The sequence below is a fragment of the Syngnathus leptorhynchus genome, chromosome 3 (genome assembly GCF_054491065.1).
Source record: "Syngnathus leptorhynchus isolate UIUO chromosome 3, UIUO_Slep, whole genome shotgun sequence".
Lineage (NCBI taxonomy): Eukaryota > Metazoa > Chordata > Actinopteri > Syngnathiformes > Syngnathidae > Syngnathus > Syngnathus leptorhynchus.
This window is the reverse complement of record NC_141197.1, coordinates 4,958,775-4,981,433: the sequence shown is the minus strand read 5'-3', so window position 1 is coordinate 4,981,433 and position 22,659 is coordinate 4,958,775. Positions and strand designations below refer to the sequence as shown.

The window sequence follows — 22,659 nt, the reverse complement described above, 5'->3', positions numbered from 1 at the left end:
AAGTGAGCTGAAGTGGCGCTGAAGATTTGAAGCTTTGAAATGCGCTAATGACGTCTGACATATCAGGCAGAATGGCTTGCCATTGCGTTCAACAAAAAAAAAAAAAAGATTTCCCACTCTGTTAAAAACGTGCATTTTCCCCCTGCCATTTCAAGAGCGAAATTAACACTAATTGCTTCCTCGAATGGGTTTGTCCCTCCTCCTTTGCGGGATTTCACCTCATGGGCATACACGTTTGACGAAAATACCATATTGAACTTAAGCAAAGCAACACGCACAAAAAAAAAAAAACACGAACACAAATGTTGATATGAACGTAAAAGAGCCACATAAAACGAGGCAAAGAGCCGCATGCGGCTCGCGATGCGCGGGTTGGCCACCCCTGCACTAGATGATTGTAAATGCATTACACTCAACATTAACAGTGACAGGTTGTGGAAGATTGTGCCATTAATTTACCAGCAGCAGAACGGTGAGAAATCCATCGAAGATATTGTTCCTGTAGGAAAGGTACCCTTTCCAGCCCAAGGCAAATATCTTCACACACATTTCAAACAGGTAGTAGATGATAAAACACGTGTTCTATTATGGATGGAAAGAGAAAGTGGTACAGCATAAATGTCACAATAATTCTGTATACTCATCAAATGCTGGTTGAAACTGGTATGACACATCAAAGAAATGTTATGGTCGAGCTCACCTCCATATAATGGTTATCTTTCTCTGCTGTGGACTTTTCTGAATTCAATACCAACACAGCCTAAATCACAAAAAGATAGCACAGCACATATGCAGTAATAGCTGTCACTGACCACGTGTTCTTGAGTACACAATTAGATCTTCACACATCAGGATGCTATGGGTCTGCAAAGGCTACACCTGTTAGCGCCATCCCTTTTCAAGTCTCTTTTCAATATGTTCGACTAAATGCTAATGCTCACCGGTCTATTTCCACCCTTGTTTTCACTGTCAGCAAGTCAAGAGGGCAATTCATTCGCACAGTTGAAAAAAAAATCCTTCCATCCATACATCCATTTTCCATACCAATTGTTCCCACAGGGGTTGCGGGCGTGCTGGAGCCTATCCCAGCAATCATCGGGCAGTAGGTGGGGGCAGAGATGGGACCAAGTCACACATGTTCAAGTCTCAAGTAAGTCTCAAGTCTTAACCTTAAAGTCTCAAGTAAGTCCCAAGTCATTTTTTTCTTGGGCAAGTCAAGTCAAGTCAAGTCACAGATTATTTCAAGTCAAGTCCCTTCCGGAAGGGTCACACCCAACACCTGCCGTTGGCCATCGACAGTGCTTTGATGGAGAGGGTTAGCAGCACCAGATTCCAGATCAGTGAGGACCTTCCTGGACCACCAACGCTGCGTCGCTGGCAAAGAAAGCTCAGCGCCGCCTGTACTTTCTGCGGAAACTCAGGCGAGCAAATGCTCCTCCTGCCATCTTGACCACATTCTACCGTGGCACCATTGAGCGCGTCCTCTCCAGCTGTATCGCTGTGTGGGGTGGTGGCTGCACTGAATACAACATGAAGGCCCTGCAGCGCATAGTGAACACGGCTAGTCAGATCATTGGGGCTTCACTCCCATCCCTGAAGGACATTTACGCCTCCCGTCTCTCCCGCAAGGCGACCGCGATTGTGTGTGATGTGAGTCACCCCGCTCACTCTTTGTTTGATCTTCTGCCCTCTGGGAAGAGGTACAGATGCCTGCGCTCCCGCACCACCAGACTCACCAACAGCTTCATACTCCAAGCTGTCAGAATCCTGAATTCTCTCCACCCTCGGCTGCGTAACGTCCTGTTCTTTTGCGCTATATTCTGGCTGTCTGCTGTATGCACACTTGCTCAATTTTGCGCATCTTATTTGTCTATTTATTGATTTATTGTTTTTTATTGGGTTATTTGCTTATTACTTATTCATCGCTCTTGTCTATTCGTTTTTACTCTTTGTGCTATTTGCTAGTATGTTGTGTAATGTGTCTAGTCACCGTGGGACGGTGGGAAATGTAATTTCGAACTCTTTGTGTTTCTTAACATGTGAAGAAATTGACAATAAAGCAGACTTTGACTTTGACTTTAAATAGGTCAAGTCAAGTCCAAGTCAAGTCACCTTATTATTGCTATTTTACCCGCAAAATCTGATCTTAGTAACGTCAAAAGGCATCAGTATTTTTAAGTCACCATCATTGTCCAATGTTGCCAAATGTTGATACAAACATGTATCAACCTGTTTAAAAAATATGACAATAATTTGAATTTGCACTGTAATAACTGATATTCAGTAAAATACACCATGGAATCAAACAAAAAAGAAATTACCTCATGCAATGATTTATTGTCAGCTCAATCTATAAACAAATTAACGTCTACCGACAGTGTCTGACACATTTGAGTTGCAAATATGAAAAAAAGAATCTGAAAAAATTTGAAAGACGAAACACATTAAAGAGCATTAGAAACATTTTATGTTTCATCTGTAACATATAGAGACACCAGAGCTCTATAAACTTCAAACGGACAAAGTATGAAGTTGTCGTCTGGCTGTCTGAAATGTTTCTGTTGCATATCTTGCACTGTGTTGTCCGTCTTTTGCCGTCATAAAGGTAATTACGATAGACGAAGGTGATGACTCGCGGTACCGCTCCCGCTGACATGTTTGTGCATGTCTGATATAAAGGGATTCTCCAATAAACACGTTAGGTATGTCGAGAGGGCACGACTGATTGATTGACAAGGTAGTGATCCAATCATGAAAACGCCATTCTCAGCCTGCGCTCTTACCGTATTATCGATATTATTTTTTTCAAATGTATTATTAATTTTATATTCAAACTGAAAACATAAACTAAATAACACTGAAGTCATTTAAGTCATCGTGTCTCAAGTCAAGTCACAAGTCATCAAAACAGCAACTCGAGTCGACACAAGTCCAAGTCACAGTGACTTGGGTCCCCATCTCTGGGTGGGGGACACCTTGAACAGGATGCCAGCCGATCGCACATATATATATATATATATATATATATATATATATATATATATATATATATATATATATATATAGGCGGCTCGGTGTCGCAGTGGTCACAGTTAGGAGGGTGCGGATTCGATTCCACCTCCGGCCCTCCCTGTGTGGAGTTTGCATGTTCTCCCCGTGTCCGTGTGGGTTTTCTCCGGGCACTCCGGTTTCCTCCCACATCCCAAAAACATGCTTGATAGGCCGATTGGGCACTCCAAATTGTCCCTAGGTGTGAGTGCGAGTGCGAATGGTTGTTCGTCTCTGTGTGCCCTGCGATTGGTTGGCAACCAGTTCAGGGTGTCCCCCGCCTACTGCCCGATGACGGCTGGGATAGGCTCCAGCACGCCCGCGACTTGTGGGGACTAAGTGGTTCAGAAAATGGATGGATGAATATATATATATATATATATATATATATATATATATATATATATATGTCAACTATGGATTCTAGCCTATAGAAACATTTTTCAAAGTGTCATGCGATCAGTCATTAGTAGCTTACTTCACTGACGCCCCTGACCACGGTTGCCGTAATGCTGAAAGCAATGTAACCTTGTAATTTACTAGTCGTACTGAAACGTCCTGAAACATTTTGGCAGAGCACTGTGTACAACCAATATGAATCAACAAATTCATAATTGATCCATATATAAGGCACACTGTGTTGAGTGACTAAATTATAAGCTTTTAAGTGTGCCCTACATTGCAGAAAATAAGGTAGTTTTAATTCTACAGCTATTATGACCTTTACACCATAATAGCGCAATCAGGCTTTTTGGATAGTTCCAAACTCCTTGTTAAGGTGACAGCTTGTGGTCTGCACATTGGTACTGCACATGACAAAAATGTTCAAAAAGACAAAGGTGAGTGTTTTTCTTACACATATGCACACCACATGGGCCATCGCCACTGCATTGCTAAATACAGTAAAATAATAGTGGCTGAAGATCACCTGGAGCTTCTGCAGTCCCACAGAGTTATACTGTGGTACGGAAGGGTGCTGTGAAGAAAACAGGTCTATTTACAATCTTCAACAATAAACCAACATCCATGACCCATGTGCCTTTTAATATTTGGTTTGATATGTTGTACCTTTTCTATACGATCTTTATCCAGTTCATCAAATATGTGTTTGAACTGCTCTCTATTCATGAAGCCTACAGTTTCATATTGGCGAGTCTTCTGAAATAATCACAAGGCAAAACTGTCAGGAAGATTGACCAGTTGTGTTTTTTTTGAATTTATTGTAATCAGTGGTGTCCCTAAGGGGAAATTTCAACTTACTGTACACCGAATTGGGGTTTTGGTTTTCTTTTTAAATAAACATTGCAATCCCAATTTCTGTATAGAAGCAGATCTACGGAATATTAAATAGGTATTTGCCCTCATTGCTTGTTTTTGCAACAAATACTTTTTCATAGCACTGTACATCACAGACAGAACACTTATGTTGAATTCAAAGAACATGGTTCAAGTAGTAAATTGGTGTACTAAATGTAGCCAAAATGGACTGACAGTAGTGATAGCCTCTCTGTAGTAGCTCTGCATCTGGATCCTGGACATCACTTGGAGCACAGCCTCAATTGGCACACGGTCCCTAAAATCAAATCAATATCAATACCATTTTGCAATTAAGGGCTTGCTAAGTGTATGATATCTTTGTTTCCATAAATTTTACTGACAACCGACACTAAAATATAACTATTAATTTTTTGAAAAGGGCCTAATTCCCACTGGGAAATATCACATTGTATATCGGTTACTCCATCATGGCCCTTTTCCAAATTGTGCTAGCTGCGAGAAAAAGAACTGGCTTTGTGGCACTGCAAATTCAACCTCATAAGGTACATTACCATCACTTATGAATGGGGGATGCTGCTGGAAGGGATGTGAGGCAAAACCTCATAATATATATTTCCAGGCTGAGAGTAACTTAGAGAAAAGAGGATCATATGCCTGTACTTACCGTAATCTTTGGACTATAAATCGCATTTTCTTTCATAGTTTGGGGGAGGGGGGCGACTTATACTCCGGAGCGACTTATATGTTATTTTTTTTCACAAATTTTCAAAATTCAAAAATCCGCGATGTAGTGAAACCGCGATAAACGAACCGCGATGTAGCAAGGGATTTCTGTCATTTGAACTGCAAGTGACGTAACTGGTGCCGCGTGGCGGTTGTTTACATGAAGGACAAAGGATTCGATCACGGGATGATGAAGATGACGAAGGGCCCCACGTTTAAAGGATTTAATGATTTGGAGTGACACAAGGTTTGAAAAACGTATTTATGTTATAGTTATTTGATATATTTTATTTCATGGAGTAACTTGTATATGTTTTTATCGTTACAGTTCAGTAGTTGGCTCGTTGAACTCTTGTTTTGTTAAATAAAGAGCCGTTTAGCAAACCCACGTCTTTCCTGGTACTTTGTTAACGCTACAATATAGTTATATATTAGATCTGTGCGGCGCGCGCGTGGCGTTGTTGACATTAAGGACGAGGAATTTGATTGATGGATTTAATAATTAGGAGTGACACAGATGGTTTGAAAATATTGTTTTTATATGATAGTTATTTGAAATATACTTTATATATCGTTATATGGGTCTGTGGAATAATTAGAAATGCAACTTACAACGAGTCCGATGTCAGCGGCGCATATTTGTTTACATAAAGGACGATTGATGGATTTAATGAATTGAGTGACACAGATGTTTTGATAAACGTGTTATTTATGGAATACTTGTTTGAATAACTCTGAATGTTACGTCAGGCCCGTTCTCAGCTCCTTGTTTGTGTATATGTCACATTAGCATACCGTATCGTTTAGCTTGTTGTTGCTGGTTCATGTCTGTTCTTGGTGTTGGATTTTGACAAATAAATTTGCCCCAAAAGTGCGACTTATACTCTGTTTCTTTTCACTTTATTGTGCATTTTATGGCTGGTCCGACTTATACTCCGGAGCGACTTATAGTTAGAAAATTACGGTACATACATTTAGTACAAATCCTACGTAAACTTTTGAGAGCCCCTTACTTTTTCGACGAGTTGTTTGAAGTTATAATGTATCATATATGTAAATGATACATGCAAAAGGTTGAGTTCAGTATCATCTTAACGAAAACAAAATTTGTTACTAAGGGATGAACCATTTAGAGTATATTGCTGTGTGTGTCTGCGAGTGTTCATTTACCTAGTAGCATTCTCTTCATCATAAGAGCTAAGGACTTGGAAGGCTGCTCGGATTCCCAGACGCCTTCTAATGATAGATGTTTGGACTGACATCTGTATGACAAACATAACAGACTGGCTAACTGTTAAAATATTTGATACTCAGCCCCCAAATAGTAAAATATCAATTTTCTTTCATATATATTGTTTCAGTAGGGCAGTGGTTCTTAACCTGGGTTCGTTCAAACCCTAGGGGTTTTGTGAGTCAGTCTCAGAGGTTTGGCAGAGCCTCCACTGCAGAGTTCCGAACCCACCTGACTTATTGTGTAAATTTGTGACGACGCATATCTGAACTGGTCTCACAAAGGCAACAACAGAAGTCACAATGATTTGCAGGTATGTAATTTGTTTTGTGTTCATGCATTGTGTTGGTTACTGTTGGGAAAAATGTGATACATTATCATTAGATTCCATGGGTTTAATGGAAGATGTTCGCTGTATGGCAGTTTGACCTTGTGTCCAAGGAGTTTCCAACCGATATAGAATGTTAAGAGAACAATGGTGTTTTTCATAGTACAGAATGTATATGGCTGGAGCCATGAGTCGTTAAGCAAGAACATCCTGGGTTTGAACAATGACATCGTTGAGAGGTCTATACGGCTCTCCTTAAGTAATAACATCCTTGGTTTTCTGCAATCATGAGCTGAACTCACTGCTGTGAACAATGAGAAGCTATACATTTGTGTAAACTCCACCCATTGTATTTACTCAATAAAAAGCAGCCAGCCTGTAGAAGGGTGCGGTTTTCGAGCAACACTTGCGGTGTGTTTGATTCCCGTCCTTTTGCAAAAGCTGGTGGCCATTGAAGACAACTCTCTGCTTCTGTGAAATTCTTTGAATGTTGAAGACCCAACAGTTTTGAAGAAGGCGATGTTCATGCATGGCTCATTTTGTGCACCAGTAATAAACATTGATGACATAAAATTGGTGGGGTTAGGTTATGGTTAAGAACCACTGCCGTAATACTAAATTCAGACCAAACACGAAAAAGCACATCATCACGTATGTCTCGCGGGAGAACTACAGTGGTTGCTTTCAACTGAGTAGAGGAGAGGCTCCTCTTCCAATCGAAATGGACATTTGAATATCAATACTCAGTGTGGTAACTCTGAATTAATTACATTCAATTACTATACTACACATACTACATTATATATACAGTAGCATGAGTGTAAGCTCAGAACTCAAGGGGGTCCTGAACTGAAGGAAACAGCATGTGATTAGTCATATCGGTTCATGTTAATAAAAAGAAAAAAAAACACTACTTTGCTGAGCTTGATATGAGCAACTCCCACACAGGGCTACCTTCCAAAATCTTGCTGGCTGAAGGGCCCGACCTCCATTAGACAGCTGATATTTGTATACTGTATGTCCAGGGGTGCACATAACAATTTTAGTGTGGTTCTCACAGTGACGTGCAGTGAGGTTTATGGTTGGTGAGGCACTGACTCCTCAAGAGTCAGATTTACAAGTATATGGACGCAAAAGGACAGCTTATTCACTTGGCTTCTGGTTATTTCGTACCTCATCAGCATTCTTCGCACATACACATGCACGCACATACACACTGGCACTCTTGAGAATCATTCTCAAAAGAGTACCAAATTGGTGCTCATGTGTGAGTAGTCATAGAATGCACTTCGAGTAAACTGCCGAACCACTTGCTTTCTTTTGCTTCTTCATGCAACTATGGATCATTGAACACAAGCACTTTTTTTTTAGCAAAATCTTTTTATAAAACTGAAAATGGAAAAACAATTATGTTGATGTGTGGCCAGCATCAATGTACCGTAATTTTCGGACTATAAGTTGCGTTTTCTTTCATAGTTTGGGTGGGGGGGCGACTCATACTCAGAGCGACTTCTATGTGAATTTTTTCACAAATTTTCAAAATTCAAAAATCCATCCGTCCATCCGTCCATCCATCCGTCCATCCATCCATCCATCCATCCATCTTCTTCCGCTTATCTGGGGTCGGGTCGCGGGGGCAGCAGCTTTAGGAGGGACTCCCAGACCTCCCTCTCCCCAGCCACTTCATCCAGCTCATCCCGGGGGATCCCAAGGCGTTCCCAGGCCAGCCGAGAGACATAGTCTCTTCAGCACATCCTGATGAGATGCCCGAGGCACCTCATCTGGCTCCTCTCAACGTGGAGGAGCAGCGGCTCTACTCCGAGTCTCTCCCGGATGACCGAGCTTCTCACCCTATCTCTAAGGGAGAGCCCGGACACTGCGGAGGAAACTCATTTCGGTCGCTTGTAATCTGGATCTCATTTTTTCATAGGTGAGGGTAGGAGCGTAGATCGACCGGTAAATTGAGAGCTCTGCCATTTGGCTCAGCTCTCTCTTCACCACGACGGACCGGTACAGAGTCCGCATTACTGCCGACGCTGCACCGATCCGCCTGTCGATCTCGCCTTCCATCTTGCCCTCACTCGTGAACAAGACCCCAAGATACTTGAACTCCTCCACTTGGGGCAGGATCTCATTCCCGATCCGGAGAGGGCATTCCACCCTTTTCCGACCGAGGACCATGGACTCGGATTTGGAGGTGCTGACCCTCATCCCGACCACTTCACACTCGGCTGCGAACCGCTCCAGTGAGAGCTGGAGATCACGGACTGAAGAAGCCAACAGCACCACGTCATCTGCAAAAAGCAGTGACGCGATGCTGAGGTCCCCAAACCGGACCCCTCAACGCCTCGGCTGCGCCTAGAAATTCTGTCCATAAAAATTATGAACAGAATCGGTGACAAAGGGCAGCCTTGGCGGAGTCCAACCCTCACTGGGAACGAATCCAACTTACTGCCGGAAATGCGGACCAAACTCTGGCATCAGTGATACAGGGACCGAACTGCCTTTATCAGTTGGCTCGGCACCCCTTACTCCCGAAGCACCCTCCAGAGAACCTCCCGAGGGACACGGTCGAACGCCTTCTCCAAGTCCACAAAACACATGTGGACTGGTTAGGCAAACTCCCATGCACCCTCGAGGATCCTGCCGAGGGTGTAGAGCTGGTCCACTGTTCCATGGCCAGGATGAAAGCCACAGTGCTCCTCCTGAATCCGAGGCTCGACCTCCCGACTGATCCTCCTCTCCAGCACCCCTGAATAGACCTTACCAGGGAGGCTGGGGAGTGTGATTCCCCTGTAATTGGAACACACCCTCCGGTCCCCCTTCTTAAAGAGGGAACCACCACCCCAGTCTGCCAATCTAGAGGCACCGTCCCCGATGTCCACACAATGCTGTAGAGGCGTGTCATCCAGGACAGCCCAACAACATCCAGAGCCTTTAAAAACTCCGGGCGGATCTCGTCCACCACTGGAGCCTTGCACCCGAGGAGTTTTTTGAACTACCTCAGTGACTTCGACCCCAGAGATTGGAAAGTCCACCTCAGAGTCTCCAGGCCCTGCTTCCACAATGGAAGGCGTGTCGGTGGAATTGAGGTCTTAGAAGTATTCCCCCTACCGACTGCTTGACGGCATCCCTTACTGCCGGTGTCTACCAGCGGGTTCGGGGATTGCCGCCACGACAGGCACCAACAACCTTACGGCCACAGCTCCGGTCGGCTGACTCAACAATGGAGGCGCGGAACATGGTCCACTCAGACTCAATGTCCCCCGCCTCCCCCGGGATGTGGGACAAGCTCTGCCGGAGGTGGGAGTTGAAGCTCTTTCTGACAGGGGATTCTGCCAGACGTTCCCAGCAGACCCTTACAGAGCGTTTTGGTCTGCCAGGTCGGACAGGCATCTTCCCCCTTCATAGGAGCCAACCCACCACCAGGTGGTGATCAGTTGACAGCTCCGCCCCTCTCTTCACCCGAGTATCCAAAACATGCGGCCGCAAATCCGATGACACGACTACAAAGTCGATCAACGAACTGCGGCCTAGGGTGTCCTGGTGCCAAGTGCACACATGGACACCCTTATGCTTGAACATGATGTTCATTATAGAAAATCCGTGTCGAGCACAGAAGTCCAATAATAGAACACCGCTCGGGTTCAGATCGGGGGAGCCGTTCCTCCCAATCACGCCCTTCCAGGTCTCACTGTCATTGCCCACCTGAGCATTGAAGTCACCAGGTAGAACGATGGAGTCCCCAGAAGGAGCTCTCCAGCACTTCCTCCAGGGACTCCAAAAAGGGTGGGTACTCTGAGCTGCCGTTCGGTGCATAGAAAAAAACAACAGTCAGGACCCGTCCCCCCACCCGAAGGTGGAGGGAGGCTACTCTCTCGGTCACCGGGGAGAACCCCAATGTGCAGGCGCCCAGCCGGGGGGGCAATAAGTATGCCAACACCTGCTCGACGCCTCTCATCGTGGGCAACTCCAGAGTGGAAGAGAGTCCAGCCCCTTTCGAGAGGGCTTGTACCAGAGCCCAAACTATGTGTGGAGGCAAGTCCAACTATGTCTAGTCGGAACCTTTCTGCCTCACACACCAGCTCGGGCTCCTTTCCAGCCAGAGAGGTGACATTCCATGTCCCCAGAGCCAGCCTCTGCAGCCGGGGATTGGACCGCCAAGGTCCCCGCCTTTGCCCGCCGCCCAGCTCACTTTGCACCCGACCCCTTTGGCCCCTCCCACAGGTGGTGAGCCCATGGGAAGGGGGACCCGCGTTTTCTTTTCGGGCTATTCCCGACCGAACCCCGTGGGCGAAGGCCCGGCCACCAGGCGCTCGCCTTCGAGCCCCACCTCCAGGCCTGGCTCCAGAGAGGGGTCCCGGTGACCCGCGTTCGGGCGAGGGAAAACTAGGACCATATATTGTACTCGTCATAAGGGGTCTTCTGAGCCGTGCTTTGTCAAAAATCCGTGATGTAGTGAAACCGCGATAAATGAACCGCAATGTAGCAAGGGATTACTGTGACGTCAGCAGCGCGGCGGTTGTTTAAAAGACAAAGGATTCGATCACGGGATGACGAAGATGACGAAGGGCCCCACGTTTGAAGGATTTAATGATTTGGAGTGACACAAGGTTTGAAAAACGTATTTATGTTATAGTTATTTGATATATTTTATTTCATGTAGCAACTTGTAGATGTTTTTATCGTTACAGATCAGTAGTTGTTGGCTCGTTGAACTCTTGTTTTGTTAAATAAAGAGCCGTTTACCAAACCCACGTCTTTCCTGGTACTTTGTTAACGCTACGATATAATTATAAACTAGATCTGTGCGGTGTGCGCGGCGTTGTTGACATAAAGGACGAGGAATTTGATCGATGGATTTAATGATTAGGAGTGACACAGATGGTTTGTTAATAATGTTGGTATATGATAGTTATTTGAAATATACTTTATATATCATTATATGGGTCTGTGGAATAATTAGAGATGCAACTTACAACGGGTCAGACGTCAGCGTATGCGGCGCATACGCGGCATTGTTTACATAAAGCACGATCGATGAATTTAATGAATTGGAGTGACACAGATGGTTTGATAAACGTGTTATTTATGTAATACTTACTTGAATAACTCTGAATGTTACGTCAGGCCCGTTCTCAGCTCCTCGTTTGTGTATATGTCACGTTAGCATACCGTATCGTTTAGCCTGTTGTTGCTGGTTCACGTCTGTTCTTGGTGTTGGATTTTGACAAATAAATCTGCCCCAAAAGTGCGACTTAAACTCCGGTGCGACCTATATATGTTTCTTTTCACTTTATTGTGCATTTTATGGCTGGTGCGACTTATACTCTGGAGTGACTTATAGTCAGAAAATTACAGTAAATGAGTCCAACTCACATTGATGTGGCTGGTAGTGATAGCAATGTACAACTGTTTTAAAAGGCACGGCTCTCATGGTTGACTCACTTAAACGGAGGGTAAACCGTGGATGGTTCATTTTTCACCCAGATTATGTATTTTTTGACCAGGAAAATTGCCTATATGACTACTTCAACATATCACAAGGATTTGCTGTGGCTGATTTGAGTGAAATGAGCAGCCTCTCTGCAGCTAAAGTGCCCTGTCGGGGTGCGTTCAAAGACCACTCACACAGTCACAACACTCATCAACTGCACCAAAAAAGCAATGAGGAGTACGTGAGCACATTGCTCGGGCGTACGTCGCAGCAAAAAAAGACAATGCATAATTAAATGCAGAAATTAAAGCAATGCAAAAAGTGTTCATTTAAGAAAAAGTCACACACCTTGACATTTGTTACATCAGCAAACGTTTGTGATGAAATCCATCCATCCATCCACGCACGCACGCACGCACGCACCCAACCAGCCCCGCCACCCTCCCTCCCTCCATCTTCTACCGCTTCGGGTCACGGGGGCAGCAGCTTTAGGAGGGACGTTCAGTGTTAGAGTGTTGTTTACTGTAACTTATTTGCAAGAATCACACGTGAGTCAGTTTGGCCATTTTACGCCTGCAAGCGGAGAAAGCCATCAGCACCCTGTGTGGTACAGAGATGCTTGACAACGGTCTGACTTAGACCTCTTGCAAGGGCATATTTAATAATAATAATAACTCATTAAATTTGTATAGCGCTTTTCAAAAACCCAAAGACGCTTACAGGGAACAAGCCAAAGATGTCTTTGGGGGGCAAAGACGGGGAAGAGACAATGGGATAAAGTTAAGAAGAGGACACCAGTTATGGGTAGGGGAGGTCATAGGCTTGAGAAAAGAGGTAAGTTTTTAGACGAGACTTAAATATGGGGAGTGTGGGTGAGTCACAGACAGACTGAGGCAGAGAGTTCCAGAGTCGGGATGTTGTGCAGGAGAAGGCTCTGTCACTGAAGGATTTGAGTTTAGATTTTGGAACTGTCAGACGTGAAGCATTTGAGGATTGGAGGGGACGGTTGGGGCGGTAGGGGATAAGGAGGTCGGATAGGTAAGTGGGAGCCAGATGGTTAAGGGCTTTGAAGGTTAGGAGGAGTATCTTGAAAATAATACGCTCCTTGATGGGGAGCCAGTGAAGGAGGTGGAGAACAGGAGTGATGTGTTCACAGGACCAGGTGTGGGTAAGGAGGCGGCAGCAGAGTTTTGGATGAGTTGAAGTCTATGGAGTGAGTGAGCAGTGATTCCAGTGAGAAGGGAGTTGCAGTAGGTCAAGCCGGGATGAGATGAAGGCGTGAATGAGGGATTTAGCGGCAGGGAGAGAGAGGCAGTGTCAGATTCTGCAGAAATGAGATTGTTGGTGACTTTAACAAGAGCTGTTTCGGTGCTGTGAAGTGGGCAAAATCCAGACTGGAAGGGTTCATAGAGGTTGTTGGACTAGAGATGGGTGTGTAGTTGGGCGGAGATGCATGCTCTGGACCGCACAAGCTGGCAATGCAGGCTCACGACTGGAGCTCGTGCAGCCGAAACTCGGCGCACCACAGAGGCCCAGAGAAAACGTGCTGAACGCAAGGCCCGAACTGCCGCCATTACAACGACTACACCCACCCACCTGTGTCTCACATGTGGGCGAGATAATGTATTTATTGCATTCAGTTAATTCTCTGGTGATCCAAACTACTATTAAAAGAAAAAGAATGAAAAAATACCACCTTTGCCAACTCAATGGTTGCAAAATTCTACTTTCTTGTACAGTGGAGGGAAAGAGGGAATGAATTGTAGTTAGCATGTTGGCATGACTCTTGACAACCTTTTCGGTTTCTAACTCTGATCGTTTGAATAATTCATTGCCCAACCCTGACTTACTCCATGGGATGTCTGACAGCACCAGTTCTAGGGCAGCGGTTTGTTCTAAGCGTTTTTGCAATGTGTTGCAATATTTTCCAAAAACAAAGCATGTCAGTTCGAACATTAAATATTTTGTCTTGTTTGTGAATCAAATTGAATATGGGTTGGAATAAATTTGCAAATTATTTGATTCTGGTTTTAATTACATATTAAAAATTCTCCCAACTTCACCTGAATTGGAGTTTGTAGCTACAGGTCATGTGAAGTGGGCAACTTTGAGGATTGTGAGGGCCTCAAATATTTTATTCTCTCCTTTCGGTAGTAGTAGCTAATACAGTATAAGTGTAACTTACTAGCAAATATCCTCTGAACTGGTTGTAGATAATGGCTGTCAGTAAATTCATCAAGCAATATGTTCCTGGAAGGAAACAGATAATTTGACATTACATGATGAAACACAACTTTTGTTTCAAAAAACAGGTAAATATTGAACTGAAAGGGACACCGACAATACATCTTACCAATAACACTGAAGGAGACAAAGAAAATGGCATATCCTCTGTTTAGGGAGTAGGCAGGAATCATCACTGCACAAAAATCAGAATATTTGTAATTAATAAAAAATAAATATGGCAATTAACTATCTATAAACAGTAATGCGTGAAGAGGACAGTGTTGACTGAAATACCATCTGGGTTGTTTGCTGTAGTGAGAAGCACTAGCAGGGACGTAAGTGAAGTAGGCAGGTTTCGAAAATACAGTTTCCACTCTTCATTCTTAAGTGGATCCTGACTCAAAGAGGGAGAGCGTTAATAACAAAATGAGGCATTTATTGTGTATTATTAGCAGATGTGAAAGGTGTTCCATGAAGGGAAAGAGCTCAAAAGGCTGACAGAGCTCTACATTGCCCAAAGAACCCGGCACCCCAGCCACCCACCCAACTCTGAAACTCATTACCCATTTAGAGGTCGGTCTAAGAAATTCTCATAGATTTTTTTTCTCTTGATTTCCTGGTTATTAGGGATACAAATAAGAAAAAATACATGACAATTATGCGTTTTGGGTGCAAAATATGCCATGTCCATGTGAGACGCAAAGTTCGTTCTCTGCTTACTAACCCAACCCAATAAACAAACTTTGATTATCGTAATTTTCGGACTATAAGTCGCGTTTTTTTTTTTAAAACTATTATGGCTTTTATGCACGCCCGGTCCTACTCGACGGAGCTCTCTTTCACCTCCGTGGATGGAAGTCGGGGGCCGGCGCTCGGCCGGGTGGGTGTCCGGGGACGGTGGATGGGGCTCGGACATGTCTTTTACGCACGCCCAGTCCTACTCTACGAAGCTCTCTTTCACCTCCGTGGATGGAAGTTCAGTAGTTGTTGCCTTGTTGAACTCTTGTTTTGTTAAATAAAGAGCCGTTTACCAAACCCACGTCTTTGCTTGTACTTTGTTAACGCTCCAATATAGTTATATACTAGATCTTTGGAATAACGACGAGGCTGACGTCAGGGCGCACGAGCGGCGTTGTTGACAAAGGACGAGGAATTTGATCGATGAATTTAATGATTTGGAGTGACACAGATGGTTTGATAATATTGTTGTAATATGATAGTTATTTGATATATACTTTATATATCGTTATATGGCTCTGTGGAATAATTAGAAATGCAACTTACGAGTCCGACGTCAGCGGCGCGGCGCATATGCGGCGCATACGCGGCATTGTTTACATAAAGGACGATCGATGGATTTAATGAATTGGAGTGACACAGATGGTTTTAGAAACGTGTTATTTATGTAATAGTTATTAGAATAACTCTGAATGTTACGTCAGGCCCGTTCTCAGCTCTTCGTTTGTGTTTACGTCATGTTAGCATACCTATCGTTTAGCCAGTTGTTGCTCGTTCATGTCCGTTCTTGGTGTTGGATTTTGATGAATACATTTCCCCCAAAATGCGACCTATACTCCAGAGCGAGATATATAGTTTTGTATCATTTTGAACCAAAATCGCAGATTTTTATAGTTGTTTAAACCGAAGACGAGTTGCTCGGGCGATGCAACTCTCTGCCTTGCCTCCTCTGAGGATTGCGTAATCATACAGCTGCCTATGCTGACAGGCTATGCGGTTAGACTGAACTGCCGTCTGTCTCTAAGTCGCTGTTTAAGTGTTCAAACAATGTGGCATTATTAATTAATTTCAGTAGATACGCTGATGTATATAATATCTAGTGTTTTTTGTCATCTGTCTGTAACGTCGTGTTTCTTTAGATGAGCAAAACGGCTTTGAAAAGAGACCCAACGGAGGCAATGAAAAAAAGTTCTCCAACCTTATGGCAGGGGGTGCTAGTGATCGCAGTATGCTTCATACGCCCACCTTTAGAATAAGTGATCTCCAGTTCAAATTTACAGTGAACAACTGAGGAGCAGTCGTCCATTTATTTCGTTTTACATTTGTTTTGTTTTTTTCCTTTTTACATTTCGTTTTACAATGGAGGATTACATATCCATATCCATACTCAAACGATTTTCAACTACGGATTGTCGGTCGAAGCAGGAGGTCATCAGTAAAGGAAGACCAACTCAACTCAAGAGTTAAAAGGTTTGATTCGGACAATGGGACTTTGGTGCAGGTCTTTTCAAACGAAGTGGTACACATGGTTGAAAACAAGTTTTTGATTTCATGTGCTTTGAGTGTTTTTATGTGTGAAGACTGCTGATATGGGATTTTAATTAAAATAGTTCAAATTAAATAATGAATAAACTACTCTAGAGCAGCGTTCCCAAACCTTTTTTGTGACACGGTTAGGTGTCGGACAAATTTTAACACTTGATGTCAGTGCCTCCCTAGTCATGAACCTCACCGCACATCACTGGTCAAAACATTACGTGAAACAACTCCATGGAACAGAAAAGGTTGGGGATCGTCACATAAGACATGGGAGTGGTGTGATGAGTTTAGTGGAATATACTTACAATAACTCACCTCAGTTTTAGGAAACAACAACATGCCAATCATAGTAAACAGACAGAGATGAAGTGCCAACAGCAATATGACACTGCAGAAAAAGGAAACTTGTTATTGTCATTAAAAAAACGGTAAAGTCAAGTCCAAAACTTTCTTGAAATTATGTTATGTTCCCCTGTCTAAAACAGCATTCTGATCAATATTGCATTTGTAGAATATGGATTTGGGGACACTAAAGTGGGCTGAACATTGGCATGATTGGTCTACATGTAAAAACTATGTCAGCACTTGAATTTACGCCACAAAAATAATCTGTAGGGATTTGAGGGAATGGAGCATCCATCCATCCATCCATCCATCCATCCATCCATCCATCCATCCATCCATCCATCCATCCATCCATCCATCCATCCATCCATCCATCCATCCATCCATCGATAATGTGTCTGTGTATGTACACACACACACAAACACACACACACACAAACACACACACACACACACACACACACAAACATATATATTAGCCCTGTCCTTTTGACCCAGGAGACCTTTAACTCGCGAGGGAAGTTGAATTTGAAAAAGGCATTCCAAGTCAGGGCGTTAGGATATTTTGGGTGGTTATAAGCTTAGTTGGTAACAAAACCTGATGTTGTTTAATGTAAATAAAGTCAATACCTTGCAATCTCTGGCAGAGTTCTCCTGATGCACTTCAGTGTTTTTTTCATCAGGGATGAGTTTTGCAAGAGGAAGAATGGTCGAAAAAATCTTCTGACTCTCATTTTCTGACCAATGATAGAAGAAATAAAATATTACTTAATACGTTGATTTCTCTAATTCACATTTTTTTACCTAAAGAGCTTTTTCACCCGAGGATTTTGTTGTATTACTAAGTATAATTTATTTTTCAGTCAGTAAAATTGATTTTTCTTTTACAAAAATCAAAATTCAAACGTTTTTTTTGACTGACCTCTACACTCTACAAAGTATAGAATATTTCAGTGTTCTAACTACATTACAGTGGAGCCAAACATATTCATGGTTCGGCATTTGCAAAATATATATTCCAGTATTATTTTATATACTACTACTATTATTGCATTCTTATTTAAATTATTAATGTTCTATCAATTCTTGTGGCATATAGTTTTAGGCATAACAAATAACTTCTGTTCACTTGGATGGCAAAAGAAACAACCTGTGTATTTATCTGTTGCCATTCATACAACAGTCATGGTTCTAGGCAGATATATCAGCTTTGTCTGTCTGTACAGGCCTTCATTTCACAGTGAGTACTAATCCGAGACAAGATCATCATGAGGCTTTTCCTTCACAAAATGTGTGCCTTGGCTCCACTGCTTGAAACAGACTGATTGCTCTCTTTACATTATTAAATGTCTTATGTGATGCATATAGACTAGGACATGTCATCATGTTTCATATCTAATATGGATAGAAGAATGATTATGTGTATTATTACTATCAACCTAATGATAATCATGTGTGAACGAGGTAGCTCATGTATAGTATAGTATGACTGTTAACTTCTCATGGGGCATAAACACACAATTGTCATGTTTTTTACTTTAAACACCAAAACTGGTTTTCCAATGAAACGAACAAGATGTGCTTTAATTGCAGACTTTCATTTTTAATTTGGGGGGATTTACGTATGACACACTCAAAATCGGGTGAATATAGGATAGCTGCATGCTAACATCGAATGTCCTTGGGATAAACAAAACACTTCAGTCATGAACATAACAATTTCACATCATACCTGGCATAAAAAAAAAACAATATTCTAGAGATTTTTTTCACAAATGTTTAACAAAGCTTTCCTGATTCTACATTTCACCTAGATCTGTGAATATTTTGTGACCACATACTAAATCTAACATGAAGTTTGTCACTTTGACTTTATTTTGGAATTGGGCACAATGTTTTACCTTTTATAAAGCTGTCTAGTGAGACCACCACTCCTCTTCCATGCTTGACTTCAAACGGGCCAAAGTAATTAACTCCAGTTTGGCTGAATGCAATCAATCAATCAATCAATCAATCAATCAATCAATCAATCAATCAATCAATGTTTATTTATAAAGCACTTTTCATGCAAAATGTGTACCTCACAGTGCTGTAAATCATTTAAAATGTAACCTCCACTCATCCACCTCATCATTGGCTGTACTAAGTGTAACAATACCAAACGTGCATGCATACACACACGCACGCACGCACGCACGCACGCACACACACACACACACACACACACGCGCACGCATTCTCTTAGCTGTCCATCGTGTTTGATGATGACACTTGGTCAAAGTGGGAGAGGGGGGCAGGAAGGGTCAGCGACAATGTCGTTGGTGCCACTTCAGGTGACCATAGAGTCCGATCCTTGAGCCGCATAACCACTCACAGATGGAGCAGGGGAGCCTGTATACCCGCTGGTGTCGTTGGAGGCGCCTCTCGAATCATCTGTCTTGGTTGGTTTGGTGAATTTTTGAAATTGCAGTGGCACAAGTGATCTGCCAGGTTGATTTGTCGACTGCCAGAGTTTCAAGCTGCGCGGTATTTATGTTGGATCGCTTTAAGAGATACCTGGTGTAGTCCTTAAAGCGGCACTTTTGCCCCCCACCAGAGCGCTTTGCACCTCTCAGTTGGCCGTAGAGGACTTGTCGGGGCAGATGGTGGTCAGGCATGGGGATGGTGTGTCCAATCCACCGAAAATGCTTCTTAGCCACGGCCGCTTTCATGCAGATGGAGTTGGTGTTTTTGAGCATGTCTGTATAGGGAACTCGATCTTTCCAGGACAGGCCAACAGTCTCATTGACTTCTATGACGCCCTCCCAAATGACACCTACCCTAACATAAAAACCACGTAATGAAGATGTCCACACTTTTTGGCAGCACTTACCGTTTTGGCCCGAATACAAGACGATGTTTTTTTGTATTGAAATAAGACTGAAAAAGTGGGGGTCGTCTTATCGGGGCCTAGACATTATACCCATTTTCACTTGTGCGCAGCGGTAAGTTAAAGGTTGCTGGTATCGACTAAGTATGTTGCTTTGATCGTGTGCGTCTTTGACACAAAAGTGAGTATATACATTTCATTGTTACTACTGTCCGTTTGCTTTGTGTCCGCGCCATTTGATTGACAGCTCCGGCGCGCTCATAAACGACTGAGTATGTTGCTGTAATCGTGTGCGTCTTTGACACAAAGTGAGTAGTATATACATTTCATTGTTCCTATTGTCCACTGTTGTGCCGTTTGTCCAATTGCGGTTTGCTTCATGCGTGCACCGTTTAATTGATGGCTCCGGCGCGCTCCTTTCAGTTTGCCACGCATTGCATGGCTGTTACGCAGCGGCACGGCAACTAACGGTCGCCAGCAAATGTATTTTGTTGTCTCGATTGATGACTTATGTTTGATGTGTTCCCGAGAGTATTTCATTTATGGTTATTTATTTTTATTTTTTTTTGCCAATAATTCAGTAAAGCAATCAAAACTGAACCACGACTTTCCTCCTGTGTTTTGACCGACACCTGGGGGCGAAAAGAGCATAACCATCCGAGCCAATCCCCTATACAGTCCTGAGGCTCCCCAACAATAGCGGTAGCAGTTTGCATTATTTTATTGCAATGTTTTTCCTTATTCAGATTTGTTTCAAGACTACAGTTAGACTTCACTTTGATGGTTTCTGCAGTTATTGCAATTTTGTTGTTTTATCGCAGTAGATTGGTTTATTTACATTTCAAAAACCAGAAGCCATTTATCAACAAATGTGATCGCACTTTAGTTTACATATTTAAATGTTCAGATATTAAGATGTGATAGATGGTTTTGCATGATTTGAATGAGGCAAAATAACATGCTTTTTCTCTTGGATATATTGTTATAATCATTTGTTTCAGATGTAATTATTTTCTGTATAAAAATTTAATTTGGTGTTCAAAAAGTCTTTTTTCAAACTTGAGTCTTGAAAAAGAGGGGGTCGTCTAATAATCAGGGTCGTCTTATATTCGGGCCAGTAAGGTATATCTGTGAGCAAACCTTTTTACGCATGAAACTCCTGAAAACTCCAATGAGATCAAGATTGACAGATGAACATTTGCATCAGTGTTTGAGACTGGCTGTGACTAGAATGGAACCAGATATTCAACTTCTCACCAGCCAGATGCAGGCCCACCGTTCACACTGATGAACATACAGTACATAGGAAAGCTCACTTTTCTGACTTGAATTTGTCATTCTGAGTATGAACACATATAATCATAATAAAATCTATTGGGATCAAATCCATCTCCACAACCATACTGGTATTGAAATGTATTATGCTGCGTAGGTCTGTATCACAGTTCGGTTTCTTAGCCTGCTTGCGTTGTGGTTTTCAGAAGGAAGTTGATGAGAGAGAGCCTACAGTGGTGTCTACTGGGCTAGCCTATGGAACCTACAAAACTGGATTATAAGGAAAGAACACAAGAACTTTGAGAGACGTTTGAGATTCTGCTCTGACAAGTGAAGTTGAACTTTTACCTAGGATTATGCACGGAACAGCATAACTTTCTTTCTGTTAAGAACCCAGAGAGGGTTATTTGATTCTTTATCGAGTTCATAAAATGTGTTATTGGCCTATATATTTTCTGCGTTATTTTATTCTGTGAAGAACCCAGAGAGGGTTATTTGATCTCAGAAAGGGTTATTAATATTTGGATATGTGTGGTGCGCTGGAGTGTCAGCATGTTTTCTGGAAAACAATAAATTATTACATTTAGAAACCCCTGCGATTATCACTTTTTCTGTTAGAAACTAACAGACCCATCAGAGAAGGGAAAACTTATGTGGCCCTCACTGGAAAAGGTTTGGGGACCCATGGTCTAAGGACACCTCCAAACAAAAGGCTCATCTGTGCAGCACTGAACAGCCCCACTACCAAAGCTAACCTTCGGCAGCTCCTTGCTGAAAACCTTGGCAAGATCCCAGAAGAATCAGCTGACTGGCCAGCTCTGCGCGAGGCCATTTATAGTGCAGCCTCAGAGATGCTTGGCCAGTCAAGGAAACACCACCAGGACTGGTTTGACTGCAACTCAACTGAGATACTGTCACTTCTAAAAACTTTACATTACTTATAACTCCTGTTTAAAATGTTCATGAGGCAAAAATAATTTCAAACTTATGTAAATCTAAGCTATTTCATACAGTTTGTTCAATATTATCTGAATCTTCAGATATGAATGAAAGGCAGAATTTGTGTCTTTAGAGTTGTTCACATCTGCCTGAGTGGCTTATATTTGGTTATTTTGTCATTTGAAAAATAAAGACAATTGTGACGATGAAAATTGTATTATAACAGTGTGTATCTACATGAAATTTTTGTAGTTAAAAAACGTCAGAAAAAACTTTTGGCCCCCGAGCCCCTTCACTTCATCAAATCTGGCCCTGCTTGCAAAAGGTTTGGACACCCCTGGCCTAGATGGAAGCCTCTTCAACATTCGACGGCTCCAGGCCCACACAAAGACCAAGACCTGTCGAATCTATGAGCTTCAATATGCTGATGACTGCGCTGTATTAGCTCACAGCCCAGACTCTATGCAGCACGCCCTCAACACTATTTCCAGCCCGTACCAATCCTTTGGTCTCCAGGTCAACATTCAAAAAACTGAAGTCATGTCCAAACCTGCTACCTTTACCTCCCCACCAGTTTCCATATAAATGGCATTCTACTTAACACAGTGGGTTGCTTCACTTACCTTGGCTCCGCTTTGTCCTCATGCTGCTCCCTTGATGCTGAACTGCACACCCGTATCAAT

General features: G+C 42.8%; 1 protein-coding gene across 19 annotated transcripts in view; it reads right to left on the bottom strand.

Annotated features, from left to right (window-relative positions):
- The window catches only part of tpcn2 (two pore segment channel 2), a 131,607-nt gene that overhangs the window by 32,210 nt on the left and 76,738 nt on the right, over positions 1–22,659 (bottom strand). For 16 of the 19 annotated variants that reach the window (XR_015065739.1, XR_015065740.1, XR_015065742.1 and 13 more), the window contains 11 exons: positions 17,524–17,630; positions 16,864–16,936; positions 14,566–14,665; positions 14,399–14,464; positions 14,231–14,295; positions 6,220–6,332; positions 4,540–4,621; positions 4,117–4,206; positions 3,905–4,024; positions 701–760; positions 460–582 (listed from right to left, as the gene is read on the bottom strand). Coding sequence is in view for 15 of the 19 variants with exons in the window: in XM_085908408.1 (XP_085764534.1) it covers positions 460–582; positions 701–760; positions 3,905–4,024; positions 4,117–4,206; positions 4,540–4,621; positions 6,220–6,332; positions 14,231–14,295; positions 14,399–14,464; positions 14,566–14,665; positions 16,864–16,936; positions 17,524–17,630 (999 nt within the window). In the remaining 4 variants the exon portion in view is untranslated. The remainder of the gene's footprint in view (positions 1–459; positions 583–700; positions 761–3,904; positions 4,025–4,116; positions 4,207–4,539; positions 4,622–6,219; positions 6,333–14,230; positions 14,296–14,398; positions 14,465–14,565; positions 14,666–16,863; positions 16,937–17,523; positions 17,631–22,659) is intronic. The other 3 variants (XM_085908413.1, XM_085908407.1, XM_085908415.1) reach the window with 2 other exon arrangements.